Source organism: Tauraco erythrolophus, chromosome 14 (genome assembly GCF_009769465.1).
Source record: "Tauraco erythrolophus isolate bTauEry1 chromosome 14, bTauEry1.pri, whole genome shotgun sequence".
Taxonomy (NCBI): domain Eukaryota; kingdom Metazoa; phylum Chordata; class Aves; order Musophagiformes; family Musophagidae; genus Tauraco; species Tauraco erythrolophus.
Window position 1 is genome coordinate 13,954,988 of NC_141478.1, and position 20,502 is coordinate 13,975,489.

Sequence of the window (20,502 nt, forward strand, 5' to 3'; positions counted from 1 at the left end):
TTCTCCCAGGCAGAATCCAAATTATTTATTAGCTCTTCTTCCTCTACTGTCTAGCTTAAAGACCAAGTTAAAAGCATTCTTTTTTAAAGATAAGTCTGTACACAGAAAGGTTGGCTGGGAAAGAAATCATGAGAAATTTTGGCAGGTACTTGTGTTTTGTGATTTTGTTTGTTTGGTTTTGGGTTGTTTGGTTGGTTTATTTTTTTTTTTAACTCCAAGGAGCTTACCTCAGATGTATGAGGTAGCGTAGTAGCCTTTCTTCAGTCTGTTGACTATTTGCTTTATTGACAGTTCTCTTGACTTCTCGTCTCACAGGAACAGAAAAAGTTCTTTGCCGTAGGAATGTTTGATGATTAGCTGGCATCTCTCTCAAGTCATAGATCACCACAAACATCTTCACCACAGTTTTGTTAGGGTTAAATAAGGTCTGAAAATAAAATAAGGTCTGGTTCAATATAATACTCTTTAAAGATGACAAATTTTAAAAAATCCCCGAACAACGAAACAAACTCCACCTGTCAGAATAGTCACCGTCCTCCATGCACTTTTTTCTGGTGCCATACAGAAACATTTATGTAAAAAACACTGTGCAGTTTTTCAACACTTGCAATTCCCATTTTTAAGTATAATACTCAAAAGAATCTCATCTGAATGAAACACTAGTATATACCTACTACTACTTTGCTAATCTGCATCTCCATTTTTGTTTATTCTTCCGGTCAGCTTTTTGTCTACACTGTTTTCTAGACACAATACACTCATAGGAAGCACAGTGGTGGGCTCCACTTTTAAACCTGAAATTACCAATGTGTTACCCTGGATGGCATTCTTAACAGAAAGAGGCAGATCATTGGTTCTAAGCAATGACTGTTATTTACTTTTGGATTTTATTACAAATAATAGCTGGTGTTAAAATATTACAAATTTAGATGCAACTGAGTATTTCATCTTAATCTCTTTAGAAGGATTTCAGAATTTGGACTATGGCCTAATTACATCTCCATTACTTCTTCAAAGCCACAGCATCCCCAACTATTCTGAATCTCAAGTAACTGATTTTAAGGCTCTTCACAGCACAGATGGGTTCAAAGGTTGGGAGTTCTTTTTTGTTCCACAAATTACACAGATTTCTACTTTGAATAACTACAGTACCTATAGAGATGCACATTTCCACTGCTAGCTTCATGCTCATCTCCAATAACCTCATCTCCTCTGTATGATTTTCTTGACATTAGTGGTTTCAAGGCACCCTTATCTGCTGAATACGTACCACTTGTATTGTTCCTGAAGGCGGCACCCGATAACCCCTTTTACCAAGGGACTCTAAAGTAATTACACCCTAGAAAAAAAAGACACACATTTACTTCACAGGGAGAGATGTAAACAAATCAAAATGTTCTATTCATGTAATTGTATTTATCCTAAAAAACAATCAGTAATGTATAAAAACAGAGAAGGTAATGCATTTTAGATGCAGTTAAAGATCAACAGTAGGGGCCTTGCAGATACTTTGGCAGATCATTAAAAGCTGTGCAATAAGCAGTACGCTCTCTTCCTGAAACAAGATCCAAGTTTCCACATCTTCAAACTAGCAGTCAGGGAGCTATGGCAAAATAGAGCTTTCTTTTCAAAATGGCTTGCAAGTTAAAACGGAAGATTTGTCTCCTCCTTTCCACATTTACATCACCTACAATCACATCAATAATACTCCAAACCTCACAGAACTAACTCCTGCTTTTCAAAGGCAGCAGATACACTTAATCTTCCATGATAATCCAAACTTCAGTGACAATGACATCTGCTTTTGTACCAGCTGTGATCTACAGAGCATCCAAGTGTCCCACATGGCACTGTGACGCTGCTGAGGCCACCCTTAAGGTACTGCTGCAGAGTATACGTTTGACTGACCTTCAGAGCACAAATGATGTACACCACTGCACTGGACTTAAAAAACCACAACCACAAAAACAACAAACCTAAACAACCAACAAAAGACGACCCTGAAGCAGAGAAACTAGCTATACAAACAGAAACAATGTTTCTGATGATGGAGGCACTATACAAACTTTGTGTTAATCCTGGGAGACTCAGTCATAACAGCATGTTTAGAGTCTGTGGAAAAGCCTGAAACAATGAAGCCCAGCTAGGAAAATAAGCAATGCTACTTCTAACCATTTGAGGAACATCAGAATCCCTTCACCTCCTGGAAAATCACGTGAAATAATCTAGAAAGATGAAAGCAAAACAATAGATACTTCTTTGCAGTGGTTAAGAGACAATATATACAAGTTTAAACTCTATTACTCAAACTTAACTTGCAAAACCATTTCATTTTCAGAATACTTTCAAAAACAGAAGGTCAGAAATATGGTAAATGCTATTAAAAATCTAAATATTGGGACAATCAGATGTTCAGTGCTTTACTTTCATGTTTAAACTATTTATTGTATTTTAGACAGAGATACACATATGAAAACTCTAAAAATTAGATATGTCACCCAGGTAACACTGAGGTCACTTAACAGCCATTCAGAACAAATCTAGCTGTCTGGTTCAATGCTAGCGTACAAGACACCTTTTGCTTTTTACAAGGAAGCACTTTTAGACATCCAAAAACTGTGCTGTCATTGTAGAAACATGGAACAGAACTAGCACGCAGATCCGGGAACACAAACACCGTGTCAGCGCGAACATCAGCAAACCACGCAGCTTGTGAGAGTGCTGCATGTCACACTAGCTCAAACAATATTTGCTTTGAAAGAAAAGGCTGAATAACTTCTGAGTCTAAGGTCTCCATCAGCAATTGCACCTCGGCCTGCACCTAAGGCACTTGCTGGCAGGGCGGTTAGTTGCCCAGGGCAGCTGCTTGTTGGGACAACAAAACATATCCCATGAAGTCCAGCTATTGCCTCACTGCCTATTTTAAGTTAGACAGATAAAAAGAGATGGTGAGGGTTGATCACTCCAGTGTGGAGGGAGACAAATACCTTCAATATGCCAAGATGAGAGCAGCTGGATGGTGGGGCAGAGCAATGAGAAAAAAAGCACTAGTTAGGGAAAGGAGGAAGGGCCAGAACAACTCCATCAAAAGCAACTGAAAACAACCCAGGTGTCTGCAAATCCCCACTTCCTGAACCCTCTACTCACCAAGCTCTTGTTCTTCACCTTCACCCATCAGAAGTTATTACAAATAAATCCAACCACACACTTACCATGTAAGGAGAGGGTGCATTATCATCTGAAACGCTGTAGAATGACACTTCAACTGGCAGAGTCATGTGCGTGGGACAAAAGACTCCACTTGCTCCCACTTCTGCTGTGAAACCCTCCACGACACCGAGCGGGTCTAAGCGAAAATTCAGGACAGATTCCTGAAAAACAAAACATGGACAGCTTAGGTTGGGAAGGCCTCAAATAAAAACATAGCAAAACTAAGCAGCAAACAAGGAAACAAGTTTATAGATAAGAACTTAGGTCTTTCATAAGGAGGTGACCTGCCAAAAATCAACACTGAGTTGAAAATGACGATGAACGGTGGGACACTCGGCAAGATGACAGTGGTTTAAGAGAAAACATCATTGAAATCCAGTCTTCATCCTACTGAAACTGGTGCAAAAGCCCACAGAGAATTTTATTGCAACAGGATCTCTGCATGACTTTCCTTGACATATGCTATCTGAAAAAAAAAAAATCTAAAATCCATAACTTTCCTCAACATATTCACTCCATATTTCAAAAATTTGGACTACAATACAACCCGTTAATGCACTATCTATTAGTTGTTGATATTTAATATGCTATATGAAGTGAAAAGCTGGAGGCTACACTGCAAATACATTCTGTTTACTACGCTGATTTAACATAGCTTTTGTGACATATTAAGTAGACTCTAAGAGTGAAAATGTGATTTTTTTTTTTTTCTACATATATAAACATGAACAATTACAGGTTGTTAAATCTCGTAAGTCAACAGAACACCTCCTAACTTGACCACAGTGGGAAATAGAAGTTATAAGCAACTCATCGTATCTGAATCTCTGAGACTGAAGATGTCTGGGGCGTAAAATATGTGCCTTCACAGCTGTAAATGAAAACAAATTTTATTCAATTTAATTATGAACTTTTACATTGTAATCAGGCTGGAATTATTCACAGTAATGCATTTTTAAAAGCAGTACAGAGGAATATGAAAAGTACCACAAGAATTCTAGAGAATATGCAATACCTCAAAGTTTCCCAGAAGGCTGAGACTTGTTACTGGTGGAGCACTAGAACTTAAAAATGGTTTCCCATGGCTCTCTGGATCGCTGTCTCTGTTTATACATTGTTGTGGGCTATTAAAAAAAGGCAGAATAAATAAAAAGGATAAACACATTTGCTTTTGTCATCTGGGTATAAACAGCTCTAGAAAGAATCATTTACTAACTGTATTATGAAATGTTTTCCTAAAGAAGTAACAGTTGAATGTTGCCTCTTAATACTTTAGCAAAACATTTTCTAGTTAACTGAAAAAACACTTTCACAAGTTTTACAATGCAAGGGATAAAGACAATAAAAATTTAGGTTGTTCATTAACTCCATTAGCAGGAACCAAACTATCAGATTATTTTCTCTTTTATGCAGATATTTTTATCTCATATCCTGCAGTTTCCAACATCAAACTACCATATTAAAAGCTGTTTTGTTACATGTATTAAAAGGTCATGGTCAGTCCCTTTTGAAAGTTAAGTTCTCTGAGCAAGTTAAGCCAAAACATTTAACCCGTTCAACACTAATAAAAAATCATAAAACAAAAATAACACCGATTTGAAGAAGAATCATCAATGGCCATCTCTTCTGTTTGAAAATTCAAGTGTATCTTACAGCATATCTACCTCTGCACGGGACAGAGCTCATCTGGCAGCAGCTCTTGTACCATGGTTATGTCCCAGAGCCGTGCTAACCTGGAGACCCCTGGGGCAACTCGTCTGCCAAGTCTTATTTCAAAATAAAGATTCTTTTGAAAGGCATGCATTTTTTGTCTTCACCAACATGTTTTGTTGTTGCATACAGGTATGTTTATATATGATGTCTCCCCAAAAATTCTTAATGTTTCTGGTAAATAAAACATACCTTCTTGCAGACAGACATTTCAACTGCAGCAGTGATGAATCCAGATCAAAGCATCCAGACTGTGTTTTTCTTTGAGGAACCTCAAGAGGGAAAGATGATGCTAATTTGAAAACTGTACTTCTAGTAAGGCCAATTTTGCCAATTAAGCACAAGTTTGCCAAGAATTTTCATGACATTAAAAAAACAGAGAAGACAGTAATTTCTATACATTCTAAACTTAGTGAAGAAACTTCTAAAATTACTAATGACAAGACTGTAAATTCTGACTAACAGGAAGTACTTAAATAAAGACTCATTCAAGAGGCTGACGTCTCTTTGGGACGGTACAGAACATTACCAACAAACAGGCTATAACAATTTCCATCCAAGTTCCCTCAAAATATGACAGCCTTTACAAGCACTGAAGAATAAAATGTATCATGTGTTGATTACAGAACATCACTTCAGTAGCTTTAATTAGGACTGTCTTTTTCTTTAAAATTCCCAGCAACCTACCAAAAAACTGTAACACTTCCCCAATGTCCTCCTGTCTTATCACAACAATGACATCTCTGATTGCTGAAGAATATGCGGTACAAACTGTTCACAGAAACAAAAGCTTTGGAATAATAGGCAATCAGGTATTAATAACTCACACAAAAACTTTTAAATGACAAAATGTTAGCTTACACGTAAAACACTAATCTTCAAAATTCTTTATTTTGTGTTTTAAAATAGCACCAAAGCATTTTTTTTCCATAGAGTTTTCTATTATCACCTTTTGTTAATCTTGATAGGATCTCAGCAATTACCTCTTTAGTATTTTCTTTTCCAGAATTATTGTTCAATTTCATTTGAGTGTTAACTCTGAAATTTCTTTCCACTTGCAAGAGTATGCACTCTGACACTGAATGTAAAACGTACACACTTCATCTAGATAATTTGTCAAATTTTCTACCATACACAGATATTAAAAGAACAAAATTCTTCCTTTCTCATTGAAAAGATAAGTTATCATTTCAACAATAACTTACAGGACTTGAAAGCAGAGGCAATCCAGTTCTGGGATGAAAAGCCTTGGTTGAAGTTCCATCCAATGATCTAAAATTATGTTTCCGCCATATATTTGCGTGTTTTAGAGATGGTGCTTTCTGTCAGCAAAACAAATTTACTCAAGATATCAATGGGACATTTCAATGGCCTACCATGGTAATACCTTGATCGCTGTAAAGGAGATGACTTCTGAACCAGGTGGATCTGGATCACACTAGCATATTACGAAATATTCAGTATAAATTCCCCTTGACTCCACCTACAGTCACACGGACTGCTCACTAAAGATCACATACCATATTCAGACACTGGCATATTTATAAAAAGACAGGATGCCTAACTGCCTATGGAAGCTATCATTCGTAATGCTATCACCATAAGCAGAATAAGACAAAGTTCTTCTCAGTGTTAAACTTATAATTAAGAAGGTATGGAGGAGGCAATACCAGCCAAACGTTACTTCAGACCAAGAAGACAACAGTAACACACTGCTTCCTAGGAAGTCAGCCTTAAATCCCTCTTCATAATGGTCCTGAGCAGATACAGGATACAAGCTAGCTGAGTAAGAGCAGCTACAGGAATTGGTCTTTTCCTCTATGTATTTACCTGTACATCCGGGTTCTTCAGCCTCTCACACTTAACTACACCATCTTCTGTAGATTTCTTCTGAGAAGTGCTTTGGAAATCGAGGCCTATTGGGTCTTCATTCTCATCATGGGCAGTTTTTGTTTTATCTTGTTTGGTTTTGTTTTTGAAACTGTCATGGTCTTTATTTAAATAATTTTCAATACTAATAAGTTGAGTATTTTGCTCATAAACATTTGGGTTTTTTGAGTCTTTATCTAAACACTTGAGCTCATTTTTGTGCAAAGAGTCAGACACGTGCATCACAGTTGCTTTTCTTGTACCTTCAAGTATTCTGCATTTATTTATCTGTAAATTGTTACAACTGTCCATGCCATTGTTCTCACTAACAACTGTTCTTTCTTTAAGTTTATTTGTGCAAATCTGTTCATCAGTGCTGCTGAAATTGGAACACTGTTTAATTCTGCTGGTTATCTGGTCTTTCTGTGCATAACCAGAATGTATCATTTCTAATTTATCTGGCAATTGAGATTTATTTTCTTTAATACATGACGATGTGTGAACATTAGTAAATGTGTGAGAAGTTTTATTTGAAGTCTGATGAAATGCATTTCGGACAGCGTCACTGGGTTGTGCCAAAACCAATTTTCTTCTTGCTTGCAGCTTCAGAGAAGCCTTCAATTCTCCATCAAGCCTAGAAGGACTGATAGGAGTATCAGGTGTTTTCATCCTTGATTTATTACTGCCTTCTAACAAAGGAAAATCAGATTTAGCAAAAGAAACAGAAGATGGTTCCTTGCCTTTCTTCAGCAAATTTTCATCTTCATATGTACTTCGGAATATTTTTGAAGTAACTGGGCTAGCCTCGTGCACTTTGAATGGATGTCCAGTAACATGAGAAGTAGCTGGATCACAATGAATCAAGTGTTGGGCAATCCTGGCTATCACCTCCTGCCGCTCCTGGAGCAGAGAATCAATAAGAGGATTGCTCTCTCCTGCCGACTGACGGCCACAGCGGTTCGCTGGAACACGGGCACCAAGCAGTGGGATCTCTGGTATTGCTCTAGTTTTGCCTTCACCACCATCTTCTTGTATTGCATTGTCTAAGTTGGCAACAGAAACAGGGGAGGTTTCTTTGCCTTTCCTTGGCAAGTTTTCCTCTTCATAAGTACTCCGAAAAGCTTTTGGTGTAGTGGAGCTGTTTTCATGTATGTTGAACGGACGTCCAGCAACAACGGGTGAAGTAGCTGGATCACAGTGAATCAAATGCTGAGCAATCCTTGCAATGACTTCTTGTCGCTCTTGAAGTAAAGATCCTATCAAAGGATTGGTTTCTCCTGTGGGCTGATGAGAGCAACGACTATTCGAAACACGGGAATCAACTAGAGAAAAGGATTTAAAAGTTCTGACAGGTGTTTCACGAGATTGTGTCTTACTATCTGCTGTAGTATTGTAGCACTGAACTTTAGACTGCGATGCTCCAAAGTCAGATCCAAGTCCAGCAGATGAATAAAGTTTTAAATTTCTGATAGACGTAGTAAATTCAGGTGTCTTTTTTCCAATAAGTAGGCCTTCAGGTGTCATTGTCCACGTCTGTTTCCCACGGAAGCGTTGAGGACTGGAGGTGCTGGATTGCTGTCCCGCACTGGAATCGCTGTGCTGATTTAACTTACGCTCTTGCATTCGCTTTTCGTAAAAGCTAAGGTTGGTGTGAATACTACAGGTCAAAACTGGGTAGTTCGATTGTCTGGGCAAGGACTGGACACTGACTTTCAAGGCCACATTGTGAGAAACATTAGGAACAGGAAAGACATGCTCAGTTGGTGTCTGGGAGAACGTCCATTGCAAGTCCACATCTGCAGCACTCACCCTGAAACAATACAGAAGGGCATTTACAGAAATATCTAAATGAAGAGTCTTTAGCCATCTACTTCATAACACAAATGTCTAAGAAAAAGCACTAGAGACACCAGCAACTGCTGTACTTTGCGAAGTATATGAATCCTATACAACCACCAAAGTACTTGGCCAACAACATGGCACTTTCTGACAGCAAACAGAAGGGAAGAACAGTTAAGACAAGTTGCAACAATCTGTGAACAGCAAACGAGTTTTTTTCCATTCCAGACGTACCTGTACAGAATGTTTCGGGGAACAGCACCATGTGAAACACTCAGCCACGCACTTAGCTGAGAGAAGAAAACAAAAGAGCGAACAGCCAATAAAAGCGTCTTCTCTTCAATAAATCGATCTCCACTCCTAAAATGTTATTAAGAGAAACACATGGATGTTGGTCAGAATACATACAGAGAACTATTAGAACTAGAACATTTTCAGATCTTCATTCTGAAAATAAAACACAGCTGAATCAAGCAAAACAACAAAACTCCCCCACCATTTTGAAGATTACAAAGCCTGATTTGTTTTTATCCACATCATAATTTATACAATTTAAGATAACAAATAATGTATAAAACCAACCATTTTCAGCTAGGAGCATTTCATCCTCTGCATTGCACGATGCGCACTGCAGAAAGTATGAGTACAGGAAGACTAAGATTAAAAGATGCTTAGATTTCACTGGTAAATAGTGGTTTGCTTAGATAAGTCCTCATAGTAGAGGGTCAGTTCAAAACCACTACCCAATTACGTTAAGGACTTTAATATGACCAGATTCTTGCAACTATCAGCTAATCTTAATGTCCAACTTACTGTCGAGGAACTGGCTCCAAAATCCACCTTTCTAACAGCAATGCATCTTGTTTGATTGCAGGATCATTCAAATCATTCCCCTCGGTGGTGGGCCCTTCATCACTATAGCAACAGTCTGGAAGTAGCATCACTTCTACCATGATTGGAATATTGTTCTTCCACAGTAGCATGACCTCAGATCTGGTACGCCTGGCTTGACGACACTGAGGGAAAGAAAAAATGTCAACATATGCAAGCCATAAAAACACTAGCCATATTTAAATCTACTTTAAAAACATGTTCCAAAGTACTAGAAAAGGGTAAGGGTCAAATTCTGTAAACTAGGTTTCACCAAATCAGAGATAAGATTCCAGAGCTATTAAATGAAAAATAATTAACAAATCCTTTATGGCTGCCGTTTCAGCAACTTCTGTAGAAAATTAAGAGAGGTTAGAAAAATATATTTCCCCAATCGCTATACTTTGCTGCCTTGTACTTCTCTCTCCACAAGCCATCCTCTTAGACAGACATACTCAAGCAGTATCTTTATAAATTCTGTGTCTTGGAACAGGCTAACTTCTGCACGAAGTTAAAATAAACTCAAAAAACTCAAAAAAACTAGACCAAGAATGCTAAGTATAGTGCTCACCATTTGCATAATAAAGACTCAAATAGGTACTGCATTCAGGTAGTCGTGCAGAATTTCATGTTCAAGGACAAAAGGCTTAATGATCTCTCTTTTTAAGGACAGATCTATTAATAGTGCAATACTGAATTACACACTCGTTTAAATGCAGGACTGACAGAAAGCAATTGTTTTTCATGCTTAACAGTGAATCTACCACGGGGTTCTCAGCTGGCTTTGCATGCCGCGACACTTAAAATTAAATGGGCACCATCATACCTGAGCCAGTTTGTCGCTGCATTCATGCTTAGTTGTTGGCGGCTGACTTGATTGCGCAGGAGGGCAATGAAAGCCCTCTGTTCTGCCCTTGATCGAATACTCGGGCGTTCGACCTTCGGTGATCAACAAGGCCAAGGAGACCAGGAACTCCTCAGCTTCATACTCGAAGTATTCATCCAAAGTATCTGCCAGTTCAACCAGACAAAAAATAACGACATCTGCTGAAGAAGCAGCTTTCAACTGTTGGCTGTCCCCGCAGTTTGTTTCAATTTACACTTAAAACAAGAGCTATGGGAAATGGATCTTGTATCAGACTGGCTGTAATCCCCATGAGGCCCAAGTTGCTGTACCATCACAAAACGTCTTTCCTCATCTCATAATGTTGTCACTACAAGCAGACAAAATTAGAAATAGTCTAAAGAAAGTAGTAACAGGTCAATGCACCAGATTCCAGTGGTGCTGAGAACCACCTGGTCATGTTTAGAACCACAGCTGGATCACAGCCTCTCTAGAGGAAGTTTCCTGGGCTCTAGTTGGAGAAGTCTGATGGCAGTATGACTTGACATTGTTAGTATCATGTGACAGATAGAAAGAGAAGCCACAATACATCACGAAACACATTAAAAATTGAAAAAGATTTTTTTTTTCTATTCTTCTATCAGAAAAAGTGGGACACAATGTTCTTTAAGATTTTTATTGCGAGTCCCTCCTGCTGAGAGCAAGGCTTACTTGAGAGGTCCATTTTTAGTTACCATTAACACACAGAAAAGGTTCCCGAGGAATATATAGAGTATTCATTGTTTTGTACCATGGTCAGGCTAAACTTGTGCAAAGAATTAAAACTCAATAAGTCTCTGTAGACAAAGCAGCAGCTGGCACTGCTCTTCATTAATTACCCTGTACATTCAATTCCAGCAGAGGTAGGATGCACCAGTCCACTGATTTTATAGTGCTTTGTAGAGCATCCTTCTCCTCCTACTCCCTCATCACAAGGATGTCACACATCATTCAAACAGATTGATGTACGATCAGATCATGTCATTCCCTTCTCTGCTTAGAAACACCTAAATTTCAAAATGATTTAGTTACTGAAGAGGTTACAGAAAAAACTCTTTTCCGAGAAAGCTAAAATACATTCACTTCCAAGTTTATTTTAAGAGCAGCAAAGAAAAGCAGGTGGAGGCAAGGCTGCCAACGGTGTTTTACCTTTATTTTTCTGCTTTAGGGGAACAAAAGCACATGACATCTTTACAATTTTAGTTTAAATGTCCTATTTCATTCTCCAAAACAAAACTGCCACAAGGACAGAGTTAACTTCTATTCATGTTTTGATTACCATGCATAAAATACCTTTCCACTTGGAAAAAAACAGAATACAGAAGTCATCTTTGTCTTCATTCCCTAATAGCAGAGCATTTGGCCAACGTGGCAAGACAGACTTGAGAGATCCATACAAAAAGGGATGCATGAAACAAAAGCCTCAATTAAATGCGCAGTTACCTGCGTATGCAAATTGTGAAATGTGTAAAACTAGCTTTTGCATGTACATATTTGCCTAGCCCAGGCTTGTACTCCATGGACCGCAGAGCTTACAGCCTATTTTGAGGGATCTACAGAAGGTAAAGAAGAATAGTCAGCCTGCTGCCAGGGAACTCAGTTCATTGCACAGGAGTCCTCATCTTTACTGACTCTTTTTCCCCCCTTTTAAAGGAACTCACTTATACAGCTGCTTCAGGTGACAGGGATGGGCTATAACCGTGATGCTCTTCCCACCATGCACCCACATCTGTCCACAGCACACACAGCTCATATGGCACTCCTGACCCAAGTGGTACGTGTCACATCTGCACACACATCTCTGAAAAGGTGTCACAACCAGTACAAGTCCTGTGGCTCCATCCTCCACACAGGGAGTGAAGAAGGAACTCTTCCAAAACAGCTGCCTAAGCTGGCTGCCTGTTCCCCAGTAACCTTGGGGAACACTCGGACCAGGAAGGGACTGCAGGTCCTGGAAGAACAGGGTGCTGCCAGGACAATCCATCTGGCCACTGCCTGCCCTCAGGCAGAAGAAAAGCCAGAGCATAGATGAATTACCCTGGAGGACCCCATATGGCACGTGAACGGTATGTTAAATCATCTGGCACGAGTTAAAATGGTCAGCCATCTGACGGATGGCAGAAAATGACTAATAAAGGGTGCACAAAAGATTAAAGGAATGGTAAATAACAGAGAGGACAAGACACTTAGGTAGTCATATGAGTCACCTACAAAATTAGGCACCTGCAATTTTATTAATATTTTTCAGCTGAAAGTCTGGTGAACAATAGGTAAGGAATAGGGAAATGGGATTTGGAAAGCCTCTGAAAAGGATATGGGTATTACAGCTGACAAAAAAGTAATTGCAGCATTATCTCGCTGCTAACACAAGCATCATGCTCATCTTTGTACGTCCAAAGGCCATGGCAACATTAAGAAAGCCACAGCAGGGAGGATCACTACTGGAATATTTTTCCTACTCTGACATAGAAGTTTCAAAAATCTAGAGAGTGTTTAGTAGGAGCAATATTAATTTTAACAAGAATGGCCTCATGCTTAGCAGACTAAACAGAAGTGGAATTCATCCTTAAAAAAACATGTAAGAGGAATTCTGTTTAGTTAAAATTTGTAAAAACATCTATGGTTTTCAAGAAAAAATTAAAGAGCTTGATGAAGATCTGCATGTGCTTATGTAGACAGATCCTACCTCAAAAACCTTCTTACTGTAACAGAAAGGTGCACGGTAAGATGTGATACCTGAAAATTTACACTAGACAATTTTAAATGGCAAGTAACAGTAAAATAGACATACCCTTTAATTAACATCAGCAGCTTACCACGTGAAGCAGTAGACTTTCTATTATTTGGCTTTTCTTTAGAAAGAATCAATATTTGATCAAAAGCTTCTGGATAAACCCTATGGCCTGAGTGCTTCTGCTGAGCTGGTTAGACTCAGGTAAAAAGCCCACCCTCTTTTTGCATTAACAAAATTTGCTACCAAAGCTTATGGTGTATACTTAAAATGCTCAGTGTCTTCAGAGAGATATGTCACAAATTGCTATAACAAGCCATAGACAGGTTAAGCACATCCAAATGCAAGATCCAGTGAATCTGGTAAATAAGATCTAGTGAAAAAAGCAAAGTAAATAAATCTGAAATAATCATTACTCAAGATTCAGTATACATACACAATATTACTTTATGTAAACAGAAAAACTTAATTCTAGGTTTAATTTGCAAACACTGCCACTGTTCCTGTATCAGATCTATTATTTTCTTGCCTTAAGGATGGAAAAGGAGACTCAAGTAGCTAGAGACACATATTTGTATTGGCTGCAGTTACAAAAACACGATGTTGTTTCAAAACAAAAACTGCATCTCCTTAGAGGATGGTAAACAGCAAGTACTGAACTAGGAAATTCAACTGTTTTCATGACAGCATTATAAAGACAGGGCCAACATTTTAAAATTATGTCAGCAATGTAACAAATCAGGTGTTTGATCTGGACTCTTAAAAAAAAAATTAAGCATGAATAACAACGGATATGGAGAAATACGTTTTCTTACAAAGTTCATGTGGCATATTGACTTTTTTAGCTCCACTAGATTTCTATATTATTTAGCAACTTCTAAGAGTTTTCATAAAGGAAAAAAACTATAAATATTGAGAAGCCTAGTAATTGTTCCTGTACAACAGACACAGATGATGCAAGTTGATGTAATTGAGGACAAGAGTGGAAAGACGTTTATAGAAACAGCAAACTCAGTGTTTAGTTAAAAAAAGTCTTACTGTGTGTGCTGTAACTGTTTGCTTTTGTGTATGAATCAGTGCTGGTTTAGGCACAGATCATATATTGTGCAGAGAATAACTTCAATCCTATAATCTGACTACACAAATATTATTCTTCTGCTTCATCTCTAGCAACGGAACATGCAAGTAAATAGCATAAAATATGCATCCCAGCAGCATCTGGGTTTTATTCCCCTTAAAATAGCAAAAAATCCAGTTAGTTGACACAAGTACATAGGAATTAAAGTAACAAGGCACTACGGCCCTTTAATCACTACATTGAAAATAAAGTTTATTGACCAGGTGGTCACAAGAGATAGCAGCAGATGTCACACTGCTCTAGGAGGAAAAAGAGAGGAAAAATATAAATTTAGACTGAAGCTACCACATACAAACCAAAGCATACAATAGTGGAGAACTGAAACCTGAAGGCACATCATTTTGTCTTCCTTTGTCTCCTGCACACACCACCCTCAACAAAGACTGATTTTCTACATCTTCCGGACAAATAGAAGAGCCCATTTAACAAGAGATGCCATAAATAGAGTCTTCAAATCCTTGTCCTCCCCCATCCACTACACATGGGTGGACAATCACTGGAGCATTGGAATAAAGACTAAGAACTTAACTCTCTCAAAAAAAAATTATATTGGCTCACATTCTAAAACACCTATAGAAGTTAGGTATGTGGTACTAGTGAGTCACAAATCCACTTAACTGTAACCTGAGGACTCTCCCAAAACCTCAGTTGATCCAGTTGTGCCCTGCTGACTCCTTTCCCAACTAGGTCACGCTTGTGTGGACCAACTCCCTTCCCCTTCCTATCGCAGCATTTTCTGTAGTAATTACAGAAAATGTTTTCCTGAAATATGGGTATAAGAAAAGCATTTAATCTATTTTCTAGGCTAGGACAGGAAACAAAGACATTCGGTATCATGTAACCCATTGTTCCCCAGGGGCCACCAGAAGATACATCTCCGAGCCACTGCCCTGTCCTGGCCAGGGACAGAGAGGCAGCGAATGGCCCCAGCAGAGCCCCTCCTGCCCTGTGCCATCTATGAGCAGGCAGTGCTACAACTGTAATCTCGCTGAGGCCATGCTTATTTTATTGTCCTAGCACCTTTCATACTGCACTGGACACCACAAAATCTACCAAGCTTGTCGTCCTCTTCTCAGAAACAGAGCAGGTTTTGGTAAAGTGCCTTTCTTCAAAGGAAGACAAATTTGTTCAACTGGAAGTATCCATTAGTCCTGACTTCAACTGATTGGGAGGGCTACTTTTCTAGAGAGTCCATGAAACAACTAACAATTGCCTTTAAACACGCTCTATAACAGTCCAGACCTTCCCTGGAAAATCTTTAGGCATCCATAAAGGATTCTGAAGGCCACTGACTTAAAGTAATCAGATTTCAGGTACACTGGAGAAAAAAGCAGCTGCACTGTCAGCATTCAGAACCCATCACCTCCCAGCAAAGGCATCACTCTGCATTTAAAAAATTATAGCAAAAGCTCCCTGGCCCTTCCCCCAAAACAGTCAACTCTAAATAGGTTTTATTATCTCACTGTTCCAAGAAGGAGGTTAAAGGTAGATCCTTAGTTTAAGAGTAAGGCAGGATTCAAGAAACTACTGTAAAGGAAATGAAACGCAATGTAAACATTTGACTAACAGCTTCTCTTCTGGAATTAGGAACACCTACAGATGCTTCAGTTAACTAATTCCACGTTACGCTTCACTTCAAAAGAAAGTTGCCCTTGAACCCCCCAAATTCATGATTCTCTGAACGAGCAGTCACGTTGTGTCTGCATATTACAAACCTGTAATTATATCTGAAGTCACACACTTCAAAAGCCTTGCAATATTAACAGTTTATGTATAATTTAAGCTATCAAGAGTTAAAGTCATGAGATGGTCTACCTGCTTCAAGAAACAAGCTATTAGTTAAGCTTATTGAAATTCAGACAAATGCAATGAACTGGTTACTCCTCTTAGGAATAGTCCTAAACAGGTGGGTTTTTTTCCCCACATTGACTCCTGCCTTAGATTCTTAGGGCTTAAGATCTTTGAGCTCGGGAGCAGCCATTATGAAGAGATGAGGAGAGCAGCACAGTACCTCATCTTACTCTTGCTGTCTCCTTACTTTTTCCAGGGTACAAACTGAACCACTACCTGATTAGCAAAACAGTTCAGCTGTAGGCAGGAAATGGCAGCATAGGAACTTCAAAGAAAATAGAGTAGAAGCCATAAAAAAATTCCAGGATCTACTTAGTTTTGGGTAGGAGAATAGGAAGAAATTCACCTGCTTTTGTGTTGGTGCGCCAGTTTCTAATTAGAAAAACGAATCAAAGATACCACCTTATAAGTAAGGGGGATTTTTAAAAGTCAAGACACGGCTACATGGCAGCTGATGAAGTTACTCCAGAGCAATAAAAATCAATCAGTACCAATCAGTGCCATCAGCCCCACTCCAGACTGCAGCACTGCAGTAACTGCTCTGGTATGTGTGTATCACTGCTGATCTACCGCACGCTTCTGCAGATGCCTCTCACAGCATCCAGAGCTAATCTCGAGGCAGCTTTACCATAAATAAAGTTACCAAAAAGAAACTGGTCGTAAAATTGGGCTGGGAAAAAAAAAAAAAAAAACACACAAATGTACGATTCACATTTTACTAAAACTTATTTAGTTTCAAACAGCTTAATGTGTACAGAAATAAAATCCAGTTAAATTAATTTAAATCTTAAATTTGCTGCAGTAATCTCAGAAACTACCACTCTTTTGAGAGTGTAAAAATACAGACTGTTAAACTGATCTGGGTGTTCCCATCTTGCTTCCTGCGTTTTGGCTGACATCCTATTTTGCCATCACCATACTGCTTACTGAGTCACTCGTCTTCTTCCAACTGTAGCTTTCTATTTTTACCTAAGCAACAACAGTTTAACCTGCTTCTTTTGATTTTGGGGCATTAAACCAAATTCTAGATCCAATATTTGCATTTTGATCAGAGAAACTGGTTTTATTTTCTCTTAACTGGACAAAGAAAAGGAATACTTAAGAACGAATTATGTAAGCTGAATTGTTTCTTGCTCCACAAGGAAATCACAAATTGTGAAGTAGGTCAATCATTATGATTTCATTGTCTGTATTTAGTGGGAAGAAAGCAATACTTGGAAACGTGAAGTTTGAGGCTCGTTTCAACGTTTCAAGACAGCTCATATATTCCAAAATATCCACTGTATCCTGACATGAGTGAAGAGGTGCTGAAATGTCAGTGTAACATTTTCAGTGCTACTGTGTTTACTGTTTTAAACAAAGGAGGAACAGAACATGCGCTTTTTGCTGATCCCTAAACTTACTAGTCTACAGAACGGGTTACAAAAGATACTACTTGTTCTGACGTGCTACAACCGGACAGAGGAGCAAAGAGGACTTGTCTCAGCTAATGCCCTCAAGTAAGCACACACCAACCCGTGTTTTCCTTTACATTACAGTTTCCTAGATGTGATTTTGTTAGATATGACTACACAAAAAACTCAAAACTATTTTTTTAGGTATATTTCTGTTAGTTCATAAAAGAAAACAATTAGGAGAAAACATCTCTTTTAGAATAAGTATATGGCACTAAGTATAGAATAGACACTCAGCTGTAATTGGAAGGGAATAAAGGGTTTATATCTTGCCTTCGCTATCACCATCAATACTGTGATTCACCGCTCTCTTAACTATACTGGTGTAAGTCTTGCAAAATTATATTGAAAACAAATTACTGAAATGCTCCTGTTTTAAATCCCACCCTAGTTCAGAGGAGGAAGCAAGGGCAATGTGGACACCAGACCTAAGCTAGCTTCACAGTCACTGCCGCCACAATGTGAAACCACATCCAGCATGCTGGGTTTGGGGAGCTGAAGGAGCCGTGTGTCAGCCTAGAACAGAAAACAGAGCGCACTTAAGATTACTGAATATGTGAAAATTTCTTCCTAAGGTGTTTTCTGGAAGAATAATTAAGTGCTTTTATATTAAAATACATGTTTTTTCTAACAAGGGATTTTTACAATATTAATTTATTTTTTCACACTTCCTTCACTGATGAAGATGATCACGACTCTTTCATCAAGGCTTCCCCAGTCAAAGGAACTGAGATTGGAGAGGAGGATGGTGACAGATGATGACCATCTTCACTATCATTACTCACTAATTCAAGAACCAGCTTAGCAGCAGCTATGTGGCTGAAGACATACAGGCTGAAGGCCTTCACTCAACTTGATGTTAGCTGTAAATATCATACTGCAGTGGCTCCATAGCTGTTGCTTTCTTTCCAAAGGAAACCCAACATGAATTAACAACGAAAAAGCACGTGTATTTGGCTAAGCCTCATCTCTTTCTGAAGGCACATCATCCATACAACAGTTGCAGCAATTGAGTGCTGGGAGGTCTAACTCCATTTGGAAGCCAAGACATATCTCCTATTAAACAGGTTAATTAATGCAGGTCTGCATTAAACCCCAGCTGTGACAGCATTTTTATAATACATAAATTAAAAAATGCATGCGAGAAATTTTATTTGGGGCCTTAAACACAATACAATTCCAGACGACAGACATAAGTTTCCTCTTTAATTTAACAATCCATCTTGACAAAGATTCAACTATTTGCAGACTTCTGTAATATTTTATACAGAGATTGGTTTAAAGATGGAAAGCAGTAATTTGTGATAATAAATCACTCTCAGATGTTACTGGAAAACAACATGGGACTGTTTAAAAATCCTACAGTAGGTACTTCAATGCTTATGAGAGCTGTCAGAGAGCACAGCCCTCTACTTAAAACACGACATGTTTGTATTTTGTGCTGACCAAATTTTTGTTAAAAGTGTTACATGGTTTATTCCTCTGTAGCTTATCATCTGCACAATACACACAAGTATCTTTGGGAATAGCACTCATAGGGATGTAAGGTTACACTTGCCAAAAACTGCTGTTTTTTAAAATTTTCCCACTACCACTAAAAATTAATCTCTTTGGGGTATTTCGTGCTTTATGTCATCACCTTGAATATTTATTGTGCTTAGAAACTTTGACGATATACTTTCAAGTGTTCTTGTGCTTATTTTCCTGTTAATACTGATAAAATAACACTTCTTTTATGAGGAGGAACATAAAGTGGCCTTCAGCTCTTGAAAAGATTTTGAGTGAAGGATTTGGAAGAGTCGTTAAGGACCTGAACAAAACTGTAATGGGAGCACATGAAACTCCTGCCAGTGAAGGGCAGCTATGCTCTGTGTGAGCACAGATTCCACTTGAGTTTATAATCACCAGGCACGAACTGGTATTCTTCTTCCCTAAGATCATTGCAAGAAAAAGAACAGGTAAATCATGTGTTGTTTGCTTCAGATCACAGTCAGACCTCTTGAAAATAAACCAGAATGAATTTGAAAAGTGCAATGTGAAAGCACTGATTCATTTTTGGGTGGAATCAGCAGGGATGCTGCAGCCACTGAAATCAGGGAAACCCCTTAAAAAAGTACCACGTTGACTTGTGGGATTACACATTGTGGAAACCCTTCAGCAAGCACTCAGCCTTCAACAAAGCAAGTCAAAGCAGATGAAGTTGTAAGTACTAAAGCACTCAGCCTTCCACTGTCTGAAAACTTTCAACAACCAGTAGCCAAATACTCTCATCTTCACACGATGGTCTGGTGCCAACAAGCCAAACAGATACTTTTTGATAACCATGATCTTCAGACTCTTAAGTCAGGAAATACTGACTTCAATAAGCTAAACTTGCACAAATCAGACATCCCTAGTAATTCCTTCCTGCTTTTAATCTCTTGAAAAGTATCATTTTTCAATGTACAGAAAGATACAAGATGACTGTTGTAAAGACTACTGAGGAACCTCTTGTATCTTGAAGATCTCCTCAAAGCTACCTATCAGTATATATTTTTAATAAATATTGCAATTTCTCAGTTTTACTGTGGTAACAAAAAATACCCAAAACAACAGTAAGCCGGAGAAGCCTGTGGGCAGAAGTCTAGATGCTTTGGGGGGGGCGGGGGGGAAATCTATGACCTAGTCCACTTTTTGGTGAAACTAGTCTACTCTATTAAAAGACTATTAAAAAAAACAACTAACTGAGGCCTCCCACATGCAGGATTAGTATGTCATTTCTTCAGGGATAAGAATTTTGATCATCATCTAGATGTGTCACGTTTTCAAAAAGTCTTGCTTTCATTACCAGCATTATAAATTTGGTACAAGTGCAAAAGAGGTGCTAATCAGCAACTCACCAGCACAGCTATAAGCCCTGCACCCACTCAAAAAACACTTCCCCCTCAAGGGCACACAACACTCCATT

The 20,502-nt window shown here is 38.6% G+C and overlaps 1 protein-coding gene across 1 annotated transcript in view; it reads right to left on the bottom strand.

Moving 5' to 3' along the window:
• Positions 1-223: 223 nt before the first annotated feature.
• ATOSA (atos homolog A) overlaps positions 224-20,502 on the bottom strand; it is a 41,303-nt gene continuing 21,024 nt past the window's right edge. Inside the window, exons 2-11 of the mRNA XM_086620303.1 lie at positions 10,325-10,509; positions 9,442-9,644; positions 8,863-8,988; positions 6,751-8,599; positions 6,126-6,242; positions 5,113-5,192; positions 4,226-4,334; positions 3,213-3,371; positions 1,271-1,339; positions 224-427 (exon numbers count right to left, since the gene is read on the bottom strand). Coding sequence (XP_086476429.1) covers positions 224-427; positions 1,271-1,339; positions 3,213-3,371; positions 4,226-4,334; positions 5,113-5,192; positions 6,126-6,242; positions 6,751-8,599; positions 8,863-8,988; positions 9,442-9,644; positions 10,325-10,509 — 3,101 coding nt within the window. The remainder of the gene's footprint in view (positions 428-1,270; positions 1,340-3,212; positions 3,372-4,225; positions 4,335-5,112; positions 5,193-6,125; positions 6,243-6,750; positions 8,600-8,862; positions 8,989-9,441; positions 9,645-10,324; positions 10,510-20,502) is intronic.